This window comes from Podarcis raffonei, chromosome 4, assembly GCF_027172205.1.
Source record: "Podarcis raffonei isolate rPodRaf1 chromosome 4, rPodRaf1.pri, whole genome shotgun sequence".
Taxonomy (NCBI): Eukaryota; Metazoa; Chordata; class Lepidosauria; order Squamata; family Lacertidae; genus Podarcis; species Podarcis raffonei.
In genome coordinates, this window is record NC_070605.1 from 19,108,455 (window position 1) to 19,132,777 (window position 24,323).

A 24,323-nucleotide genomic window follows, 5' to 3' on the forward strand; every position below is an offset into this window, starting at 1 on the left:
GCGCAACATGGAAACGCTTTTCAACGGAACTTTCAAATAACATGACGTTTCTACTCCGATTAAGTAAGGCATTGCTTTAGCACTGGAACGTGGTTAACTATATTTAACAGCAAATTGCTAGCAAGTAGTACCCAGATATTAACGAATGTAAAGCTCTAAAGCCTCGTGACGATGCTCCCTTGTTTTGTTTTAACCCAAATGATGAGAATTAAACTGTTTATAGCGAGCCATTCTTTGTTTTTCCAAATCTAGAGGGAGTTTAATTGTCAGGTGACAACCCCCAACGGATAAATTTTGCTAGCTGTTGATGTTGCCTCGAAGCGGGGGCAAGCAAACTGTTGTTCATGGTCCACCCGTGGACTGCAGCTGCCTGCAGTGGGTTTTTTGTGGCTACAAAATCCCTCAGCAAATATGGTGGCCGTGCCATACATACAAAGCTGGCACAGAAACTGTGTTCGGCTTCATACCTATACAAAGATGGCACTCTGTGAGTCAGATGGATTGCTGTCACCTTTGCTTGGGGAATCACTGTTGGCACAAAAAGGCTGCAAAGGATGCAAAGCACTGCCTTAAGAACACGATGAGACTGGGATTTCCTCCCAAATAATGGGACAAGCTCCTTTGTCGACAGTGTCCGGAAACCAAATGAGCACAACTGCTTTTGCGTGCAGACCAAGATTTCCTAATTCTTCCCTTTTCTGGAATGTAGTTCTTTGTTGTTGCCATTTGCTTAGGTTCCTCTGAGTTTTTGGGAGTAGCTCATCAGATGGCGAGGGAGGGGACAGGATGATGCAAGCTACACTGTGGTCATACCACTGTTTGAAGTCTGCAGCTTCCAGTGTGAGAGCATTGTTCTCGTTTCAAAGCAACACCACCGCTTTCACAACTTGAGCTCAATGAACAAGCGTCCTGTTTCGTCTCAGGAGGCTGTGCCAGCAAGCTTCCTTGTAACTACACCCCCGAGTAAGATAATTATATATGACACCTTTAAACGACAATAAGCAGAACAAAAAAAGAAAGAAAAAAGGCTTTCGCTTCCTGTAGTGTTACATCCTTAATAAACATAATAATAAACCCTGGTGCAGGGACGTAGCATAATAAATAGTGTGTCTGACCTGCTTTCTAAGTTCGCAAAGTTTTCTCTTTTTGAAGTTTCCATTTCTGGACAAGCTGCCATTATCGCGCGATTCTGGAGAGATGACAAATCAAAGAGTCTGCACAGCTGCGTCATACCACAGTCTGGACCGGGGTGGCACACTGGGCAGGAGAGCTGCCTCTCTCAGAGGAGGAAGTGGAATGGTTGGTGATTTCTCGCTGGAGCTCTTCCACCTTCTTCTGGAGCTCGGCTCGTTTGGCCAGGAGTTCCTTGTAGCGGTTGTGCAGCGGCTCCTACAGCAAGACAGGAAGCATCACACTCAAGTCTTGGGAGATGGAGGAGAACCACAGGTAGGAGCTTCATTTGGACCAGAGGTCAGCTATTTTTAGCCCCGAAGCTATTTTCAACGCCAGAACTAAGGCCCAGAACCCAGCGAATTACATAGCTTGAAAGTTTTAAACAATCGTATTTTGCTTTTTTAATGTAAACAGCGAATGGAAATTTTTCTACTAATGTTTTTCTTTTAAATTTTGTTTCCCCCTCCTCTTCTTCCTTTTTTTTAATAAAAAAAACTTTTCCATCCCTTTATTATTTCTATCCTTCTGTTATTTTTGCTGCTTCTTTTTTTTACTTTGCTCTTGCTTTTATAAGCCAGTCTGGGTTAGCAAGCAGACTACACACAGAGGGAGGTAGTGGATGGTTGGTAAACAACCCTGTGTGAGAGACAGGGAAGGGAAGACCTCCCAGGGTAAGAGACTGGGAAAGATCCCAGGTGAGACAGCTGGGAGAGTCTACCTCTTTTCTCTGTGGGATAAGAGTTTAGATCTACCCGGGAGAGAAAACTTTGTGTTTTTCTCTTTATATTTTTCTTTTTGCTTAGTTTTTTTATTTATAGCAATGCAGTATGAAAAGTCTCAATAAAATTTTCCAATACAAAGAAAAGAAGAAAAAAGAACACAGCGAAGCAGTAACATGTAAACAACAGTTTTTTAAAAAAGGTAAAGGATCCCTGGACGGTTAAGTCCAGTCAAAGGCAAATTGGGTGCAGTGCTCATCTCGCTTTCAGGCCGAGGGAGGCGGCGTTTGTCCACAGACAGCTTTTCTGGTCATATGGCCAGCATGACTAAATCGCTTCTGGCGCAACAGGACACCGTGATGGAAACCAGAGCGCATGGAAACGCCGTTTACCTTCCCGCCGGAGTGGTACCTATTTATCTACTTGCACTGGTATGATTTGAACTGCTAGGTTGGCAGGAGCTGGGACAGAGCAACAGGAGCTCACCCCATCACGGGGATTCGAACTGCCAACCTTCTGATCGGCAAGCCCAAGAGGCTCGGTGGTTTAGACCACAGCGCCACCCACCTCTGTCCCATAGTTAATCAAGTCTGGCAAGGGCCCCAGCCTTTGGATCAAGCAAGATTCTTGTCCAGCGGCTCTCCGCCAGAGCATGCGCTCAGGCTTTGAGCAGCATGCAACGCAGATAAACTTTGACCTCCCTGGTTTTCACCCCTTTCCTCCTCCCAGTCACCTTACCTGTGGCTTCATCCGCGGGTTCCACCTGATGTAGTAGCCTACCCAGAGTTCCAGGTGGCGCATGCTGGCCACGGGATACAAAATGTGGTTGGTGTAGCTGGCATAGAGGGGATTGGTGAAGTCTTCGAGTTGGCTGTTTATATAAGACCACAGCGAAACCGTCTTTTTGGGAAGGCCCTGAAAAACAGGAGGGAAGACGGATGCTTTACTGTATTTGTGGCACTTTAGGAGAATGCCTTAGCACAGTTCTGGAGAGTTTTAGCAACTTGCAGAATTAGGACAACTACTTCCATTATCCTTGACCAGGAGTCGCTGGAGGGCACCATGTTGTCTACCGCCTGCTTTGTAGAAGAGGCGTGGATCTTCTATTTATTTCTTTTCCCCCTTAAGATTTTATTAAAGCCTTTGCACATGGATCCACATGTCGTGGAACTGTAAAAAGATCACAACAGTTTTGGGAAATGATTTATAATGAACTTAAGAAAATGTTTAAATGCTCTTTCCCTTAAAAGCCTGAAGCCTTTTTGCTAGGAATTATGGGTAATCAATCTCTCTTCACAGGGAACTTTCAAAAAGGTTCAGGAGATTCTTTATGTATGCTACAATAGTTGCCACAATTCTAATCGCAAAAGATTGGGAGAAGCTACCCCATCCAAACCAGCCTGGCAAAATAAATTAAGAGAGTATGCTGAACTAGTGAGACTATCAGCAAGGTTTTGAGACGTTACAGATGAAAAATTTACCAGAGTGTGGGACACCTACGGAGTTTATATAAAAGAATATTGTCAAAATATCAATCCAGGTTTTGGCAGGTTGAGTTTCTGTCTGTAATTATTCTGTGCGTTGATTATTTCTGTCATACAGTTTTAAAACCAATAAAGCATTAATAAAAACAAATTAAAAAGGTTTTATTAAAGCCTTTTCATGATACAATAAGATAAAAGGAACCAATCTCAATAAAAAACAAAGCAGAGAAAGAAAGAGAAAAGAAAACGCAGAGTCCTCTCTCAAAAGGAGCTCTCAAATCTTGTCTCACCCCTTTGCTCTCTCAGTCTCTCACCTTAGGAGGTCTTCCCTGCCTCTCACTTGGGGTCCTTCCATCCACCCTCATGTGTGTGTAACCCGTGGGCCCCAACGACGGTAGGTAGGAAAGCAAAATGTTTTATTTTTTTTTAAGCAGCCCATGGGGTTTGGGGATGGTTGTTCCTGTTTTACCTCTTTGACTCTCTGCTGCTCGCTGTTACACAAGAACGTCCCAAACAAGCAGCTGTACAGGTGGTCCAGGACGGTGATCAAGAAGCACTCGTTGAATTCAAAGGCGGTGGGAAACTTCAAAAGACAAGCGGTTGAGATTTTGTTTTCACTGGACGCTTCCCCAATGGGACATGAAAACATTATTTCTGCAAAGTGCTTATACTCGAGAGAATATGGGGCTGGGGAGTATCGATGAGAGGAGAGGGGTGGGAGGGAAGGGAGAAATGGACCACCCCTCTTTTGACACCCAGTTAAGAATTTTATTTACAGGATTTATTGACCAGTTTCCACTGAGAGATCTCAAATCTATTTTATGTATTTACAAAAAAAACTATTTATACATCATTATTCTCTCTCTCTCATACATATATGGAGTGGTCATTATCACATCTTGTGGTAGTGAGTTCCACAAGTTAAATTACATAGGTGTACTTTGTGCTTTAAAAAGCAACAATCCCCAAACACCACCCTTGTACCTAAGTAACTCAAATCCTCTCCCAATAAAAGCCCCTTATTTTAAAAAAACACAATAAAAATCCCAAGCTCTGTCCCAACAAAAGCCCCGTATGTACCCCTAGAAATCTACCTGTCTTGTCATCTGCCAGACACAGTCAACAAACTGGAGGAAAACAGGAGATCGGTCTGCATCTGCATGGTTCCTGTCTCCGTGACCGACTCTCTAAAACAAAACGAGAGGCCACAGGATGTGTATCTGAAAACCAGTATCATTTATAGAAATAGGAGTCGTACAGATTAAATCGGGCAAATCACCAGTGTGCAGAGTCTACTCTGAGGATGACTTACCTGGATTAAGCCCTAAATGCGAGAGGAGAGCATAAACAGACCCACAGGACACAAAGTGACATACAAATTCATTTGACAGGCATGGATGTACACTTCCCTACCATTTCTGTTCCATAACGTATTTTTATTCTCTCTATGTTATAATATATTCATGCTTTTAAATGTACCATACTTTTCTTTTTCCGATAATTTTTAATATATTTTTTTTAAATATCTTAAACACAATTCAGCTTAACAATATTATTCTCCTTAAAATCTATATCTTATCCGAATTAACTTCCCTCCACCCCTCTTCTGGCTTCTCTGCATTGCTCTTACTTAAGCGTGATTACTATATATACATTCTATAAATGCCTATAATTCCTTAATAAATTTTTGTATTATACTTTAAACATACAATCCTTATTATACTACAGCATTATATCTTATGGTCTAACCAAATGTTTACAATAAACGTTATGAGTTTATTTATAAGTGTCTTTATTTATATACAGTTTTCTCTAAGTATACCATAAATTTGGACCATTCTTTTTGGAATGTCTCATCGTTCTGCTGTCGGATTCTTCCAGTTAGCTTTGCTATTTCTGCATACTCCAATACTTTCTGTTGCCTAAATGTAGCGTACTTTTCTGTGTATGACAAGTTTTTTTATTCAAAAATCATGTTAAAAATTGGGGGGTTGTCTTACACATGGATAGTGCATTGTGGGGACGTGGGATTGGTTGCTGCTGTGAGTTGAAGATTGTTATTGGAGGCTGGGTGATTTGCTGCCTTTGTTGGTGAGGGGACAGAGGATAGATGGCGGGTGAGCGATTTGCCAATCCCCCCTAAAAAAAAGGTCAACAACTCTGGGCTATTCTCCCCCCAAAAAGCTCAACAATCTCCCCCCCCCCATTTTCTTAATTCTGAACCTCCCAAAATAGGAGGCGTCTTATACACGTATATAAAAATACGGTAAGTTGTTTGGAGAACAATAAATTGTTTTCTCCAGACCTTGAGAAAAATGGGCATATAGCATTAAGCTCGTTACGCAAACTTCCTTGCCTTGTTTCCCTTTCATAGACATTTTTGGAACTCCACCAATTCCTTGCCAACAGCCCTGGAGCAGGTCCCAGTTGTCTGTCCTCCTAAAGCACCTCTTAAATCATTTAAGACAGTGGTTTCCCACTGGGTGGTCTGTGGATCTCAGGGGGTCCACATAACCCACCCAGGGGGTCTGTGGCACAATTCACACAACGAAAACTACCATAAAGATATCAAAAGTTTCAAAAGTAGGGGGTCCATGGCTTGGCTTTTGAAAAACAGGGGGTCTGAAGTATTTAGCTAATTGGGAACCATTGATTTAAGATATAGCAGAGAGGCATGTAATTTTAGGGGGTGAAACTTAATTTCTGCACATTTCTTCAATGAGGGGCCTTAAAAATATGTTTTTGGGTGTGAGGAATTCAAATCTGCTGCTATTTTTATGTTTGAACAACATTTAACTTGGCAAGTCTTTATCTGACAAAGAAGCATGTAAACTTCTTTTGGGAAACGAAAGAATTTTAGTTTTACCTACTGTAATGTTAAATACTAATACTACTAATACTAGTGATATAAGTGCAAGTATTTGGCAATTGTTTTTAATGATTTCCATGCAATTTTTACACACGTTCCATTTACCAAGCAAAACAAAATTATTATTAATTCAACCAAAATATCTTTTTTGGATTCCCTGGTCACGTTACAACTTTTTAGCACCCCTCATTCCTGGAATGCGAAAGCTGAAAAATTCACACACACACCCTAAATTTCAGCAGCCAGTTTGGTAACTCCAGGGGTTGGCGACTCACCAGCTGGAATCTGTGTCCGAAACTCAGCCATTCCTTCTCCACCAGCACTTGAAAGCCCTGGATTGTCCGATAGAAGCCGTCTAGCATCAACATGGCAAGTGAGGTGAGCTGGGCTGTCCGGTCCCAACCATCACTGCAGTGCACGACCACGGAAGTCTTCCCCGACTCCACTTTGTCGGCAATACGAAGAGCGCCGGCAAGAATCAACTGGGGAGAAAAGGGACCTTGCAGCTGCGATATCCATTATAAACAGAGAATGGCCTGACATACAGTAAGACAACATAACCCCCCCTACCCACATGACAATTAAAATTGAGAATGGGAACAAAGACTTGGGTTTTTGTCTGCATAGCCAGGTTACAGAGGTGAGGACTGAATGAGTGAGAAAGGATGTTCCACAAGGAGCGACCACACGTCTTTTCTTTTCTTTTTTACAATTTTGCAACCTGCACAATGATGTATGTCATGTTAGAAACTCAGGTACATAAGCTAGGCGCCCGACGGCTCCTTAAACCAGGGTTACATTCGCCAAAGCGGAATGCCTGGTTCCATTTTGGGGCCGGATAATACGTTTTTTGGGTTCCTGAAATTCATTCTGATTGTGCAGGAATAAAGTAGATTAGCCAAAATGCTGAATTGCTTGAGGTCTGTCACACAAGGTGCGCAAACTCTGCAGATCTCTAAGTGTGCTGGTGTTGGTTGGCATCAATCGCTGTCATGTTCAGGCAGAAGAAAGCTTATGAAGCTCCCAGACGATCAACCAGGAGGGAGAGAACATGCCAGTCGGGCATGTGTCTCTGCCAGGGTCCTACTTGACAATATAATGGATAGAATTCTATAGGATGTGCTGCTAGTGTGTGAAAACAGTCACGATCAAGGACCCCCAGGCATGCACCTCCAGGGGGTTGGAGACATCAGGTGCCATTCTGGCACAGGGACGTCTTCACTTGGTCGCAAGTGGACAATAGCAAGGTACAAAACGCGCCTGCCGAATTTCGAATGCTGGATGTGTGCATTCAGTAATATATAAAAGCATACAGAGGGCCTCGCTGGATCAGGCCAATGACCCATCTGGCCCAGCACTCTGTGTTCACAGTGGCCAACCAGAAGCTCACAAGCACAACCTGAGGGCAACTGCACTCTCCCACACCTGCAATTCCCTCCAACAGGTACTCAGAGCCACACTGCCTCTGAAAATGGAGACAGAACACAGCCACTGATAGCCTGATCTTGCATGAATTTCTCTAGTTCTTTCCGAAAGCTGTTGGCCATTGCTACCTCTTGTGGGAGTGAGTTCCACAGTTCCAGCTAGGGACAGCTGCTTTCTATGTCTCAAAAGGGACAACTTGTGAGCATTTCAAGACTTCCTGCTCCTAAGGCTGATCATCTACACACTCCTTTAACAAACCACATATTTTTCAGTTTTGTCTTCTCCCTCCCTCTTTCAAAAGTTGGGGCCGGGGGAGAGACTTCTTTTGAAGAGGCAGCCAGGTTCCTACACAAAACACTCTGATGAATTAAACTTCCGCTCTTGATGGTCTCTTAGCTGCAATGTTGCAGCAGCATGATAAGTCGCAGAACATCTACCGTATTTTTCGCACTATAGGACGCACTTTTCCCCCTCCAAAAATGAAGGGGAAATGTGTGTGCGTCCTATGGTGCGAATGCAGGCTTTCGCTGAAGCCTGGAGAGCGAGAGGGGTCGGTGCGCACCGACCCCTCTAGCTCTCCAGGCTTCAGGAGAGCCCCACCGCCAGCCCCACAAGCTCGGGGGACAGCGGGGAGGCGGAACGCCGCCATCCCGCTGTCCCCCGACTTGGCTAGAACGCTGGCGGGGGGGGGGAGAAGCCTGCTCCTCCCCGTCGCCAGCCCTGCAAACTCGGGGGACAGCGGGAGAGGCGCAGCGCGCCCTTCCCGCTGTCCCCCGACTTGGCTAGAAGGCTGGCGACGGGGAGAAGCCTGCTCCTCCCCGTCGCCAGCCCCGCAGACTCGGGAGATAGCGGGAGAGGCGCAGCACGCCCTTCTTGCTGTCCCCCGACTTGGCTAGAAGGCTGGCAACGGGGAGAAGCCTGCTCCTCCCCGTCGCCAGCCCTGCAAACTCGGGGGACAGCGGGAGAGGCGCAGCGCGCCCTTCCTGCTGTCCCCCGACTTGGCTAGAAGGCTGGCGGGGGGGAGAAGCCTGCTCCTCCCCGTCGCCAGCCCTGCAAACTTGGGGGACAGCGGGAGAGGCGCAGCGCGCCCTTCCCGCTGTCCCCCGACTTGGCTAGAAGGCTGGCAACGGGGAGAAGCCTGCTCCTCCCCGTCGCCAGCCCCGCAGACTCGGGAGATAGCGGGAGAGGCGCAGCGCGCCCTTCCTGCTGTCACCCGACTTGGCTAGAAGGCTGGCAACGGGGAGAAGCCTGCTCCTCCCCGTCGCCAGCCCCGCAAACTCGGGGGACAGAGGGAGAGGCGCAGCGCGCCATCCCGCTGTCTCCCGACATGGTTTGGAGGCTGGCGGAGGGCTTCCTCCTCCCCCAGCCCCGCAAGCTCCCAGAGCGATGCCAAAGCTGCGCGCAGCTTCGGCATGGCTCTGGGTCCCGTTCTGGGGGAGGGGGAAGCTCAGGCTTCCCCCGCCCCAGCCCCGCGCCTGGGGGGGGGGATAATTTTTTCCCCTTTATTTCCCCCCCCCCAAATCTACGTGCGTCCTATGGACCGGTGCGTCCTATCGTGCGAAAAATACGGTAGGTTTTTGCATCTCTGACACTCACTGCAATTTGCAACCAGTCTGGTGCTGCAACCTGCCAAGGATGGGGGGAAGTTGCCAAAACCACACCGATAGGAGGACTCTCTCTCTCTCTCTCTCTCTCTCTCTCTCACACACACACACACACACACACACATCAATGTACCTTGATGTGTTCCAGCCAGTGGGTGGATTCCAAATTAGACAGCCAGTGCGTCTCTTCTATATTGGGATAGACAATCTCTTTCAGCTTCCTCAATGACTCTCTCATAACGTGGATATTATGGATGTCCAGGAAAACCAACTCTGCGTTCTGATAGGCGTCCTCACTCTCATAACCTCCTCCTTTGGCCTGAAGAAGAAAATGAAGGTTAGACCGCCTTTGTCCCGAGTAAGACCCTAAGCCTGCAGGTTGAACTTTTGCCAAGTGTGCTGCCCTACGGCAGGGACAGGTAATCTGTGGTGCTCAACAGATGCGGTTTATGGGATAGGACCATCCTTTATCCAACTTTTTAGAATGCCTTTTGGGGACTGAGTGCTGCATTTTCTTTTAAAAAATGCTGCTTTGATTTACTACTCTTTTAATTCTACTGCCCTTTCTAATTGTATTTTTAATCAAGTGTTCTGTTGGGCTGGATCCAAGCCTGCCCTTCTTGGCTCAAGACCCCGGCTGCACATACACACAGAGCACATAGCTTACCCCCAAATAATCCTGGTAACTGTAGTTTGTTAAGAGTACTAGGAATTGCAGCATGCTGAGGGATAAACTACAGGTCCCAGGATTCTTTGCAGCCCCAGCGAAGGCACCTGCTAGAGGAAGGACAATTATCGATCAATTCCTCCTCCTTTCCTTTCTTCAAGTTCCAGAACAATCTCCCACACTTTTCCAGAGCTTCCAACCCTCCAGAGAACATTTCTGGGAGGAAACGGGGGGGGGGGGGGAGAATCTTATACAGTATCAGGTTTTTGGTTTGTTTGTTTTTAATTACTGCTCAGATTCCTCAACACAGTTGGGTAAGGATGGGGAACCTTTTACAGCCAAGGGCTTCTATTCCCTTTTTTGGGCAACATGTCAAGGGCCACATCCCAGTGGCAGGCAGGGCCAGTGCCAAAAGAGGGTGCAGAAACTAAGGAAAACTTTACTTTTGCGCACCAGGTGAGTTTTTGCACACACTTATACACCCAGGCATTATCAGAGTTCAGGCAAACCAAAACAGGGCCAGTGAGTGGGTTGGGAAGAGAACAGAGGGCCAGACAGAGGGGCTCTGAGGGCCACATCTGGCGCCCAGGCATGAGGCTCCTGACTCCTGCTGTTGGGAAAGGCACGATTATCCAACCTTGTTGGCTACAGCGTTCACACTTGGCCTGGCATCGAAGATGAATATCTTGTGGGACTGAGCGTTGGAGTCCATGACGGACTGCAGATACTTCTCGTCCTCTTTGCTCCGTTTCCCGCTCACGCCCACCATCGGCTGGCTGCAGCGCGTGACCGTGGCTTGGCTTTCTGGGTGAATCCAGGACAAAACCTTTCGAGGAGAAGGAAGGCTTTATTTATTCAAAAAGAAAAACAAATACAAGGCCGAAGAAACAGATCACATCTGCACCATACATTTAAAGCGCTACGACGCTGCTTTAAACAGCCATGGCTTCTCTCAAAGAATTCTGGGAGCTGTAGGTTAAGGGTACTGAGAGTTGTTGTTGTTTAGTCGTTTAGTCGTGTCCGACTCTTCGTGACCCCATGGACCAGAGCACGCCAGGCACTCCTGTCTTCCACTGCCTCCCGCAGTTTGGTCAGACTCATGCTGGTAGCTTCGAGAACACTGTCCAACCATCTCGTCCTCTGTCGTCCCCTTCTCCTTGTGCCCTCCATCTTTCCCAACATCAGGGTCTTTTCCAGGGAGTCTTCTCATGAGGTGGCCAAAGTCTTGGAGCCTCAGCTTCAGGATCTGTCCTTCCAGTGAGCACTCAGGGCTGATTTCTTTAAGAATGGAGAAGTTTGATCTTCTTGCAGTCCATGGGACTCTCAAGAGTCTCCTCCAGCACCAGAATTCAAAAGCATCCATTCTTCGGCGATCAGCCTTCTTTATGGTCCAGCTCTCACTTCCATACATCACTACTGGGAAAACCATGGTGGTACCGTGGCGCTTTAAAGGCATGGTGTGGCTGTGGCCACAGTAAAAGATAATGTTAAGCTTACAGGTATGCGTCCCCTGGATCGGAATGCAGCTACTCGCTTCAGCTCCTCGTCCGAGATGTTGGCAGGAACCACCAGGAGGGCAGGGTAGGTGTCGCACAGTTCATACTGCTCGTTCACCTTGGTCATTCTCCAGCTTTCATTAGGAATCCCCTGTTTTGGAAAGAGATAGAGATGTTTGGGCTTCCCGTTCCCATCATTCAAATAGAATACAATAATGTAATAATAATTTATTATTTATACCCCGCCCATCTGACTGGGTTTCCCCAACCACTCTGGGCGGCTTCCAACAGAACATTAAAATACAATAACCTATAAACATTAAAAGCTTCCCTAAACAGGGCTGCCTTCAGATGTCTTCTAAAAGTCTGGTAGTTGTTGTTCTCTTTGACATCTGGTGGGAGGGCATTCCACAGGGTGGGCGCCACTACTGAGAAGGCCCTCTGCCTGGTTCCCTGTAACTTCGCTTCTTGCAGTGAGGGAACCGCCAGAAGGCCCTCGGATCTGGACCTCAGTGTCTGGGCTGAACAATGGTGGTGGAGACGCTCCTTCAGGGTATACTGGGCCAAGGCCATTTAGGGTTTTAAAAGTTCAATGAAGTTATTTAGGATTTCTACCACCACCGCTCTCCAAAAAACCCCAGCAATCTAAAAATTATTTCAGAGCTGGTGACAGGGGAAGCTGCCTTTCACAGAGTCAAATCATTGGTTCATCCAGGCCATTACTGCTTACACCAGGCTTCCTCAATGTTTTGAGACTACAATTCCCATCTTCCCTGACCACTGGTCCTGCTAGCTAGGGATCATGGGAGCTGTAGGCCAAAAACATCTGGAGGGCTGAGTTTGAGGAAGCTTGGCTTAACACTGACTGACTGGCTCAAGTGTTTCAGACAAGGGTCTCTGCCTGGAAATAACAGCGACTGAACCTTCCACATGCAATTCCACCTAAACATTAGGAAGAACTTCCTGACAGTAAGAGCTGTTCGACAGTGGAATTTGCTGCCAAGGAGTGTTGTGGAGTCTCCTTCTTTGGAGGTCTTTAAGCAGAGGCTTGACAACCATATGCCAGGAGTGCTCTGATGGTGTTTCCTGCTTGGCAGGCGGTTGGACTTGATGGCCCTTGTGGTCTCTTCCAACTCTATGATTCTATGATTCAATGCAGATGTTCTGCTACTGAGCTATCTATGGCCCTTCCTGAAGGCATATGCTGTTGCACCTTGCTTCCGTGAATAAGAACACGGCCATCGAATATGAACTGTAGCACAATTCAAGCATCAATATGCTCATATGCTTGGTATCTAACACACACACACACACACACACACACACACACACACACACACAGTTGGTATCTCCTGATAAAGGTCCTCATGTAGCCACAAAGACTTTGAACTGAGACCTTGGGGAGTTGAGCACTACCTTAAATGGACCAATATAAACTCCATATAAATCCCCTTATGAATAACCTTTTGGCAAGATTGTCGCGGTACAGAATGCAAGATGAGTGCTTTTTCCTGGCGAGACAGAGCCCATTGCGCCTTTGGGTGCTTTTGGTTTGCTGAGCCTGGGAGAAAGTAACAGCATACAATACAGGCTTGATGCTGCTTTTAAAATTTTGATTAGCCATTGGCCCGCCTTCCCCAATCTGTTGTTCTCCAAATGGTTTGGACTACAACTCCCACCATCCCTGACCTCTGGTCGTGCTGACTAGAGATGATAAGGAGCTGGAGCCCCAAACAAATGGAGGGCACCAGCTGGGGAAGGCTCTAGTCCAGGAGTGCCAGAATTCCTCCTTGCTCCTGCCACTCATGGTGGCTCCAGAGCCAGAATTTGACCAACCAAGTTAAAAATTATTTAGTGCAATGCTTGATCTGGGCCCAGCTTGGACTTGGGTTAATAAGTTCACCTACAGATCAGAGGTTCCTCGAGCCTAAATCAATAATTTTGACATACATGAAGGAGTGTAAATCAAGAGGTAGAATGGAGGTGCTTACCTGCCTCCTGTACTCCACAACAGGATCATAAAACTTCCAGCCATTTTCTGGGAAAACTTCTTTGTATTCAAATGCAAAAAGAGACTTAAAAACGAGACAGAGAGAGAGAGAAAAAAATCAGTTCTTTTCAGCTCATTTTCCATTTCATTTGGCATCTCAAATAACAATTTCTGCACAGTCTTTTTTGTTTCTATAACACTGAGGCATGAACGAAAAGAAACTGTCTTTGTATGTTGTAATTAACACATCAGCGCACACTTCTTCATATTCCTTTGTATTCTGATCTATTACCTACAAAATCTCCAAGGGAGTGAAAAACTGGGGAGAAAAGGGGCCTAGGGAGAAAAGGGACTTTGTGGGGAAATAGTTATTTTTTCTGGCACTGTAAATACAGAGCAGTCTTTCAAGGCAACATCACATGGCTGACACCTATTCCGTTTTTGTGGTGGTTGCCTATGGCAGCCATTTTGTGCCAGCACCCACAGCACAATTATAATTATAGAATGATAGAATTACAGAGTTGTAGAGTTGGGAGGGACCCAGAGAGTCATCTAATCCAACCCCCTTCGATGCAGGAATCTCAGCTGAAGCATCCATGACAGATGGCCATCCAACCTCTGCTTAAAAACCTCTAAGGAAGGAGAATCCACAACCTCCCAATGGAGACCGTTCCACTGTCAAACAGTTCTTACTGCCAGAAAGTTCTTCCTAATGTTGAGTCAGAATCTCCTTTCTTTTAACTTGAAGCCATTGGTTCGAGTCCTACAAACTTTAATTATCATTAAAGTTATGACCTGCCCTTCACCAGCAAGTCTCAGGGCAGGTTACAACAATTTGAAATTCAAAATTAATTCACCTTACGAGTATCCTGGCTTTTTAATACCAAAAACAGCCATGGGGATGCTCATGTTTTGTGGTGCGCTATGAGGAGGTTACAATCAGTGGTGGTACCAGTATTTTTCACCTCAGGAATGGCGAGGGTGTCAAGATCTCAACTGCCTCAATTTGGATTACAGTGTGCAGTTATGGAGTAAGCTAAACCAGCGATGACCTGGAGGGTTTTTGCCCGAGTCTAAGGCTGCAAGCACCAATAGATTTCCCCCAAAATGCTCCAAATTGCCACTGGGAAGCTCGGGGAATAAAAGTTCCCAGATCTCCCAAGCTCAAGATTAAGCCAGATCCACTGGGAATTATTTTAAAGTGTACCAGATTTAACATATAGACTAAGAGAGCAAGAACATCATATGTTTAAAGACTGAAAAACGTTTAATGAGTATGTGGGAAAAAATGGTGTCCAGCTGAAAACGCTGGCAGCCTTAAGATAAATTCAACTGAGTAAATAATTCTTCATGGATGTAGTAGTAGAAAACCAATTGGAATGTTTATTGTAAAATATGCAGGGATGCAAGATATGCAAAATGAACCATGGAAAGAGAAGAAGGGAAGTTGCTGGATATTTTAAAGTTTGTAAAATGTTTATTTGAAATTGTAAAGCAGAAAATTATATATATATTGCTGATGAAAGATTGTCATCCCCTATGACCCAAAGTAATTTATCTCTTAAGAATGGTTAAATTCATGTCGGTTTTACCATGTGCACCACAAGAGCAACAGAAAAGCACTTACCAAATGATTTGACACGGGAAACGCGTATTTTGTCAAGTTCTCAAATATGGACCTTCTTGTGCGGCCCTCGGGGCGATGAGCAAACCGGAGATTCCGGACATCCTGAAAAACGTTAGGCCAAACTCAGCAGACCAGCCTTCTGCAATCGGGTGCCCTCCAAATGTCATTGGACTACAAATCCCATCGTTCCTGACCACTAGCTACGCTGGTGGGGGCTCTTTCTTACCCCCAAGTAGAACTGCAATATCTTGAAGGGGAGAGTTAGGACACAGCAAGAAGAGCACCTACATGACTGCAAGGATCACACATCTTACACCTGACTTTACGGTGCAGGGTAGAGCCTTCTTTGGAATCCCAAAGACCTCATATTTCAGTTCAAATAGGAACAGATGCCAACGACAGAAACAGATGAGTCGTTCCCACGATGGACTGAAGGTCTAAAAGGCTTGGGATTGGTTTTGCTATGTTTCTGTGCATCTTCTGAAACCTCAGTACTATTGTTGTTGGCCTCTATCTGTATCAAGAGACAATGGAGTATGCCTCCAGGGGTGAAGGCAAACTGATGTGTTAGCAGCACCAAAGTGACCTCCCAGGGGTACAAGCCTGGGCAGTGTGTATGGAGGTTTCAATATAGAGCACTGGGGGAAAAGCCCCCATGTATAAGAGGACCCCTATTTTTTGAGCCCCAAATTAAGAAATAAATAATTGCAGCATTCTGTGTACAGTGGACCCTCGGATTACATTACCCTTGGGTAACATAACTTTTGGGTTGCAAATACGGCAACCCTGGAAGTGTATTCTTCCAGGTTTTGCCACGTGCGCATTAGCAGAAGTGCTCTATTGCGCCGTGCGCAGAAGCAGCACCTCTCCTTGCGGATTTTTTGGGGTACATATGGAAACCTGGAACGAATTACATTTGTATCCAGAGGGTCCACTGTATAAGACGACTCCCAGTTTTAAACTTAAAAAAATTGGGGGAAAATATAGTCTTATACACGGAAAAATACAGTATTTTCTTCTTGGTTTAGCCAACTCAGCTTCAAGTCCTACATGGCAGCTTTCTGCAGGGCTGCTCTATTTAAAGTCAGTGAAGAGGAATTTAAAAACATGTGATTTTTAGGAACATAACAGACCACTGCTGTGGGGCAAGAACCTACCCATAATTCACCAACCATAGATGGATCTGCTTTACCTTACACACAATCTCAAGGCCATATGAATTTTCGCCGCGGCTAGAAGCGCCTCCAATTTTCTCCACTCTGTTGATCACTCCCAGAGGAGCGTCAAGAACGAACGGAGGGTCCTGGGGAGGAAATGTAGTGTGTTAATGAAAAGTCTAAAACCTCCTAAAACAAAGTACAGTCGTACTGTGGAAGTCCGTTCGACTTCCAAAACGTTCGGAAACCAATGCACAGCTTCTGATTGGCTGCAGGAAGCTCCTGCAGCCAATCAGAAGCTGCGGAAGCCCTATCAGATGCTTGGCTTCCAAAAATAGTTTGCAAACCAGAACAGTCACTTCCGGGTTTGTGTGTTCAGGAGCCAAAACTTTTGAGAATTCAGCTTTTCAAAAACCAAGGGACGACTGTATTACTGTTAGACAGAGCTTGGAGCACCCAAAAGCTGAACGTCTTGATGACGAAGCTGGAGATGCATTGATACATTCACTGATCTTCTTACAGTCACATTCCACTTTTCTTTCCCCATAGAACATGGGATTCCCAGGTGGTTGCCCATCCAGGCACAGACCAGACTACTTGGTTACAGCACAGTGGTGGCATCAGTGCCTTGAGACAATTCCACAGGACCAATAAACTCACGAGCGTGTAAAGCTAACTCGTACCAAGTCAGAAACTGGTCCACCTAAGCCAGTATTGTCTGCTATGACTGGCAGTATATTCTAGGCTCGGCAGCCACTTACAAATTCCCAAAGAAAGAAAGAAAAGCAAATGCATACTCAGAAAAAGACCCTGATTTGCCTAGAAATGCATATGCTAATTCATAAAGATAGAGGCAAATTTGGAAATTGCGTGTGGTACCCAACTGAATAGATCTGCTAGAGCAAGGGCTTTGGGCTTTGCAAAGGGACTTTGCAAAGAGACCTCTCCTTATGTTCCTCATGGAGATCTCCATTACAGCTAAGTGGCATGTGGTTTTCAACACGGCAATAAATCACCAGCTAAACATTGCAACATACTGATATGTCACAACGTCTGAAATAAGGATGGAAGTATGTAGCAGCGAACAGCAGGGCTGGGCGATATCTGGTTTTCAGCTTCGTGATATATCACCAGCGAAATATCGAGATGCACTGCTCTATCATGATGCTTGAAATAAGGATGGGGCTATGTAGGGACATCGGCTGGCTTCACATCCCCACCCCCCGCATTGTGATTTTTGCATAGCATGCGCGCACACACACATCATGATCTACAATATATTGCCAGTTCAAAAATTATGAAACAGATATCACGATATGGACTTGAAACCAGTTTTGGGCAGCCCTAACACACATAATGATTTGTGATATATTGGCAGATCAAAAACTATGAAACCAATATCATAATATGGACTTTGAACCGGTTTTGGATGATACATTGTCCAACCCTACTCTCAGTCTATTTTTGAGGGGGGGGAGGTGTACCCCCTAACCTTTCAGGCCATGCATGGGGAGAATCGGGGAGAAGTTCCATGGAGCAAGTGGAAACCCTTTCACTAGGCAGGCATGTCCAACGCCCAACAGACTGCGATCTACTCCCAGTAGATCTACTCATTGTCACTGGAGGAGTGTGGGTGGGGTGGGTGGATTGCCCAGAGTTGTTGAGCTATTTTGGGGGAGGATTGGGGGAAGAGTTTTTCAGCTTTCCCCCTGTAACTTTTGTACATGATAAGGATCTACCAGGGGATCTACCGGTAGATCGAGATCTACTGGTTGGACATCCCTGCACTGGGGGATATATTTAGTTGGATACTGCTCAATGACTATAGTCATACCTCTTGTTACGTTTGCTTCATGATATGTTTTTTCAGGTTGCACCCCACGGCGAGCCGGAAGTACTGGAAATGGTTACTTCCGGGTTTAGTCACGCGCATGCGCAGAAACGGCAAATCACGACCCGCGCGTGTGCAGACGCGGGTTGTGTTCCTTTCAGGTTGCGAACAGGGCTCCAGAGCGGATCCTGTTCGCAACCAAAGGTACCACTGTAGTTGGACTTCACCCCAAAGGCACACTCCTCAGTTTTCTCCCAAGACAAATAGACACCAACCAACCAACCAACCAACCAACCAGACTCCTCACCATATTGGGGAAGACTATGGCCAGGGCGCTGGCTTCTTAGGGTTCTTTCTCTTTAAACTAGACTTGGATGAGACAGCAGCCCAAAGAACAGGATGCTTCCAAAAAAGGACCATCCTCTGTAAAGTGGGACATAGAGGTCGTTCCCCCACACCGGCTACCCAATTCTTTCAAAGCATGCACTCTCTACCACTGAGCTCCGCCCCTTCCCAGCTTGCACTTGAAATAAATAAGGTACCTGCCCCCCCCCCCGGAAAAAACAGTGAAAAGTTGCTCAATTTGAGCCTTACCCTTTCCATGCTTTTAAAATACAGCCTGTAATTTGTAACTGTCAGAGTTCCTCTAATGGCACCGGTGAATGGGCAGATGTGAGTAACATCTTTTGCTAGGAGAAAGAAAGAAATATGTTTTATATACATATTATATGTATTTCCACATGGAGGTGCTGCAACGAGGCTTGGAACACCTTTCAATGTCTCTCAAAGCAGGTGAGGAGGAAACTTTCAAGAGATGGAGCTGAACGAACAGCCTCTGTCCCAGGGGTTCTCAAAGGCAGGAGAGGATGGTTAAGTGTTGAGGGAAGATTCAAGGGCAATCAAATAAGCATTTAAACATTTCAGCGCAGTATAGTATAGTATCATTTACTTTTTTAAAATTTGCAGAATATGGAGATATATATTTTCAAAATCAAACACGGCTAGGAGTTGCTTCTTTTTGCTTTCCAGAGCTATTTCTTATATATATATATATATAAATTTCAGTGTGGCACAAGCAAATTTTTATTCCGAAAATGTGGCCCAGAGAATAAAGTTTGAGAACCACTGCTATCCTTTTAAATATGTTGTGGGTGTGGGTGGGAAGGTTATTGTTTTGCTCTTGTTTTCATTATGTATTTTGTATTTTTATCTTGTAGTTTAATGCCATAAGCCGCCTTGAGATCTTCGGATGGAAGGTGGTATACAAATTTAATAAATGGAATAATAATAACAACAACAACAACAACAACAACTTTAAGTCCCACAATTCCTGGCCATTGGTCTTGTTTGCTGGGCCTGATGGGATTTGTAGTCCAGCAACACCTGGAGGGCCAAAGGGTTTCCTGCTCTAAGGTGAAATCAGCTCAACTTGTGCTTTTCCTTGCCACTGAAAAAAAACTTTAAAAACTTCTTCTCAGTGGCTCTCCTTCAGTTTCACCAAGAGAAGTGGGTGCGGTAATGTAAACGATGACTAAAGAAAGGGAATTTCACACCTCATACCCACACTCAGGCATATGGGAGTAGCATCATATAACACTGTTTACATCTATCCAGCCTAAGAATACGGTTTTATGGATAGATAATGAAGATGCTGGCCCTTTCTGGCTTTCCTTGAACACCTTGGCCAAACGTGCTTTGCGCTTGTCCCTTCCCCCCAGCAAAAAACCAAAAAACCCCTCTGAAGTTCTTTAACAACTAACTAACCCATCCATAGTCATAGAAACACGAGGGTTTTACATAACTATTTATGTAAAGGGGAAGAGCTTTGTGTTCAATCCTAATAAAAGAAACAGTGTGCTTTGTTCTGAGAAATGGCTTCACGTTTTCCTTTCTCTCTGTTTTAAAAGGGAAAAAAGTGGTACCATCCCATTTCTTCTATTCCTTTTGAATAAATAAATGGGTTTTTAAAATTGATTTTTCAACAAAAGCAACAAATAAATGGAGTACAATTAAGGTTGGGGTACAGAGGTCAGTTGAAGTACAAATGATAGGAGCTCAATCTTGATTTAACATACAGTATACTGAAAAATAAAGGAGTATCTGATATTAAACCACTGTGTCTGCTTGTCATACCTATGTATGTGTAACCCAGTGCTATCTACCCTGGGGAAAAACGTCAAAGAGAAATATCTGCACATACCCATGTCTTTAATGGTTTCTCCTGGGAGCAACGGGGGTTCCTCCATTTCGGCCAATTTATTAGATTCCCTGAGAACCTAAGATGAAAATCAGCTACATCAATGTTAAATACTTTTTTTAAAAAAAGGTTATTTTATTGTTTTCCGGGTAATGGCAAGATGAACAAGCCCCCTGTACAGAAGTACAGCACTGATTTTCATAATAAAACAATACAAACAATATTGCCCATCACACAAACGTATATTTCTACAATATGAGTCTTTTAAAAGAGGCCCCATGGAACATGTATAATCTGTATCCACGGGGCCTCTTTTAAAGGACTCACCCTGTAAAAGTCTCCACATGAATTGGGAGCTCCACATTAATGTTCTTTTTTGAGCAGCATATGAAATAAAACTAAGCCAAGCTGAATCATATAAGTTATCGGACTTCTGGGTGCTCCTTTGTTTGTGCAATTCGTTAGTTCTTCCCAGGGGGAAGGAATGACTAAGTCCCACAGTTCCAAAGACCAGGCTTGTTCATAAACCGACCATCTGAAATTTTACTCTTTCCATTCGTGAAAAAAAATATAATTATCCACTGATAATTGGATGCACAATAAATGAAATAATGGACAGTCTGCCGCCATTCTTTCAACCTGCCCAAAATCAGTCACACAAGGTAGCTGCTTCGCTCCAGTTGTCACACAATTCCTGTCTGAAAGTTGAATCTCTGTAGGACCTGCGCAGCAAAATTGTACATGTAGATTGCAATTTGTGAGAAACCTGTCTCCATAAGGGCAAAGATGGGGTGCCTACTACCCTCCAAATGTAGTTCCAGATTGCCCAGCCAGCATTGACAATGCCCTGGGTTAAAGTGTGTGTGTGTATGTGTGTGTGTGTGTGTGTGTGTGTTTTAAAAACAAGATACTGACAACAAGGACATCTTGCACCAATTGCTGGAGTTACTCCTTTTGCACTTTTCTTTTACTTACGTGTAAACTGCTGCATATTTGGACCTGCACAAAATTGTCACACTGCACCACTACAGGATTCTCACAACTTTCTACACAATAGATCTGCTGCAAATCCCCCCCCCCCAACAACAGAACAAAAAGCGAACTGCCTTGCTTTATTATGGCTGCGAAGGGGCTTTTTTCTGGGGATTAAATAAACAGATGTGGGGTGGGGTGGGGTGGGGGAGAATAACTCAAGTCAGAATGATCGAAGCAGCCAGCAAAACCACTAATCCCATGGAAAAGCCTCGTGTCTTAATCTTTTGGCTTTTTAGAAGAGCGGGGGGAGAAGGAGGGAAATAAAATCATGAGGAAACACCATATGCAGATGGGTCGTTTGATGATGATGCACATGGAAGAAATCTGGAGGCATGCCGTAGACTAGGCAGCCAATCAAGCGGCAGGCCATAGGCTTGCCAGCCAATCCGATTCTGCAGATCATCTCACAGCATCCCATTTTGCTTACAAACCGGACATAAAGAATTAAGTTGGCACCCTGCTTTGAAATACAGAAAGTTGTCATTCATAGAGTCTTATGTTGTTGCTGCTTTTTTCTGCAAAGTGCTGCAACATGGACTGAAAAATAAATAAATAGTGCAAGAGCCTAACAGGGCGGACACAGCATTTCTTACTTGATGTCAATGGCAATTCTGGCTGCCTTTGAGCAGCCTCTGCCCTGAAGCATTTTCTCCTAAATCAGATCCAGGAACATAGTGGCAACGTCTAGCCCAGGAGGACAGAAAAGCTCATGCTATCTAGTTCTTCCCTCAGACAGCTGACTTTCCCCCCGGAAAGTATATTTCCCATTCATTCTAACATTATCCTCATACATTTTCTTCCTCCGAAAACATCCCCAAAATTGTTCAGACTGCACCCACCTCTCACGCCACTGTTAAATTAACTACAGCATGCCAATAAGTGGTACCGAAAATCCCTGTTTTTAGCTGTTAGTTAAACAAAGCAGAAGGGAAGCGCCAACGGAAAACTGGTGCAATAGCATCAATTCATCAGAACTGCCCCCCAACCACTAAAAAAGGAAGTGGAGTGGGAGGAAAGTAAAGTGTATTTGCCATTGTGTCAAATGATGGGAGCATTGGCTTCATCACCCAGGGATGAATTTCATGCGGGAATTTTGACACAAACCTGGAACCGCAAATATGAGGCAGCGGTAGCACCTCTTTTAAAAATTCGAAGTTGAAAACCGGGCTTCCATCAGAGGCTGCCTTGCACCTAGTCACTGGTCCCAGAATTGTCAGAACTAACTAGCAGTAGCTCCCCGGGGTTTTAGAAGAGGAGCCTAAGAACCCCAACCTGTTTGGAGATGCCTGGGATTCAATTGTTGCATGCAAAATGCGCACTCCAACAGCAAGCTACTGTGGCGTTCGTACGGAGCCCCCGGTCGTCTCACGGACTATTGACCCGTACACCACTAATCCGCTGCCACCAACCAGGTCCTCCCTGGTAAAATCACTTCAGTCTCAGTAAGCTGCTCGATTAATAAAGAAGAGTGTATTTTAATTCAGACACAAACAAACTTCTACGGCATTCCAAACGTGGTTGCTCTTTTACTTTCTTAGTCTTGTTTTCCTCTCTCTATCTCTTCTACCTCCCCACACTCAAGAACCCACGGCCCTAACTGTCTCTCTATTACCAACTGCCTTTCCCAACCAGCCAACCCACTAAAACCAACCAATTACCCACCAACAACTCCCAACGAACTCCTCCCAGAACTGGTTTTATAGTCCCACTGACTCCACACACCCCCCCCCCCGGGTCCTGACTGGGCAACCTGTTTAACTATTTCCCCTCCAGCACTCTCTCATATATGTTAACGTCACAGCCACAAACCTCCTTGACAAAAAGAACGAGAACCTTTCTTGATCAAAAAGGCACACAAAACCCACACATATTTGGCAATAATAATAGTAATAATTAACCATCTACTTTTGTTCAGATGCTCGGCAGGGCTATCTAAGCTAAAGCACAACTCGGACTGCTTCCCTTTTTGACTCATAAGAGAGAAGAAGAAAATCCCTTACCCCGTTGTACATTGCAAAAAAAGAAAAGGAAAAAAGTCTGCAGGAGGGTTCGTGGTAGGAAGGCAGGCGGACGCCTCAGAGGAAATAACGGATCATGTCCCAAGAGGGCACCCCAAGGCCATGGGCGAACTCCCTTAAGCGCTCAGCTCCTCGCGAATGACAATCATAAATAGTTTCAGGGCAGCTTCCGCACGGCACATTTAGTGCCTATGCAAACATCTAGAGGACCTTGAACATTATTAAGATCACCTTCTCCTTTGGCTGTCTCTTGAAACATGAACATGCTTCGGAGGCACTTCCTTTCCCCCTTGCCTCAGAGACAGAAGATTGACCGAGTCTGGCTCTCCCTGATCTCATTTGCACTAAATCAATATATTGTAACCTGGGCCTTGACAGGTCTATGACGAGAGAGCTATAAATAGAGGGCAGGGGGAAAGGACACTTGGTATTAAAAGCGAATCCTGCTCAAATAAGCAGAATTCCTCCCTGTCAGGAGACAATTGGGGTGGGGGTTGACAGACGAGAAACGGTAATGCTGAGCTTTCTTTGGAAAAGAAAGTACACAGAAAGAAGGCAGAGTCAGTGGATGAGCTAGGCTCGCCAAGGTCCAAGAAAAAAAGATGAGTTAAAAAGAAATTGCTGCACGACCTTCCTTCCTGTCAGGGTCATTTCAGACAATGCAGAAAAGAGAAGCTCCTGCATTGCCAACACAGGTTCCTGCGGTTCCTGAAGGGCATTTCCATGTTTGGAAATATGACGCAGCACACACGTGTCTCCTCATGCACCCAAGCCAGTATTGTAAAACTCCACCCCCCACCCATTCCTCGGCCTTCAGAAACTGAGGTCAGACAAAAAACACGAACGACAGGGCCTTGTTAGCTGTGGCACCACAACCATGGAATGCCCTTTCAAGAAGGGAGGCATGCAGTGAAAATAATGAGCCCCTCTAGGTGAGTTTTTTTGTTAGTTTTCTAGGTTTTTGCAGGTGTATTCTGCAACATGCCTTTGGCACAATAATAGTGTGTTAGTGATGGATTTGTTCTGCTTTA

At 45.2% G+C, this 24,323-nt stretch overlaps 1 protein-coding gene across 3 annotated transcripts in view; it reads right to left on the reverse strand.

Annotated features, from left to right (window-relative positions):
* Window positions 1–499: 499 nt before the first annotated feature.
* MTMR2 (myotubularin related protein 2) overlaps window positions 500–24,323 on the reverse strand; it is a 33,411-nt gene continuing 9,587 nt past the window's right edge. The window contains exons 3-16 of one of the 3 annotated variants that reach the window (XR_008330109.1): window positions 20,243–20,318; window positions 18,637–18,731; window positions 16,247–16,357; window positions 15,055–15,156; window positions 13,429–13,512; window positions 11,439–11,588; window positions 10,579–10,767; window positions 9,408–9,593; window positions 6,521–6,727; window positions 4,471–4,563; window positions 3,846–3,959; window positions 2,631–2,807; window positions 1,116–1,389; window positions 500–985 (exon numbers count right to left, since the gene is read on the reverse strand). Coding sequence is in view for 2 of the 3 variants with exons in the window: in XM_053385654.1 (XP_053241629.1) it covers window positions 1,228–1,389; window positions 2,631–2,807; window positions 3,846–3,959; window positions 4,471–4,563; window positions 6,521–6,727; window positions 9,408–9,593; window positions 10,579–10,767; window positions 11,439–11,588; window positions 13,429–13,512; window positions 15,055–15,156; window positions 16,247–16,357; window positions 18,637–18,731; window positions 20,243–20,318 (1,746 nt within the window). In the remaining variant the exon portion in view is untranslated. The other 2 variants (XM_053385654.1, XM_053385655.1) reach the window with 2 other exon arrangements.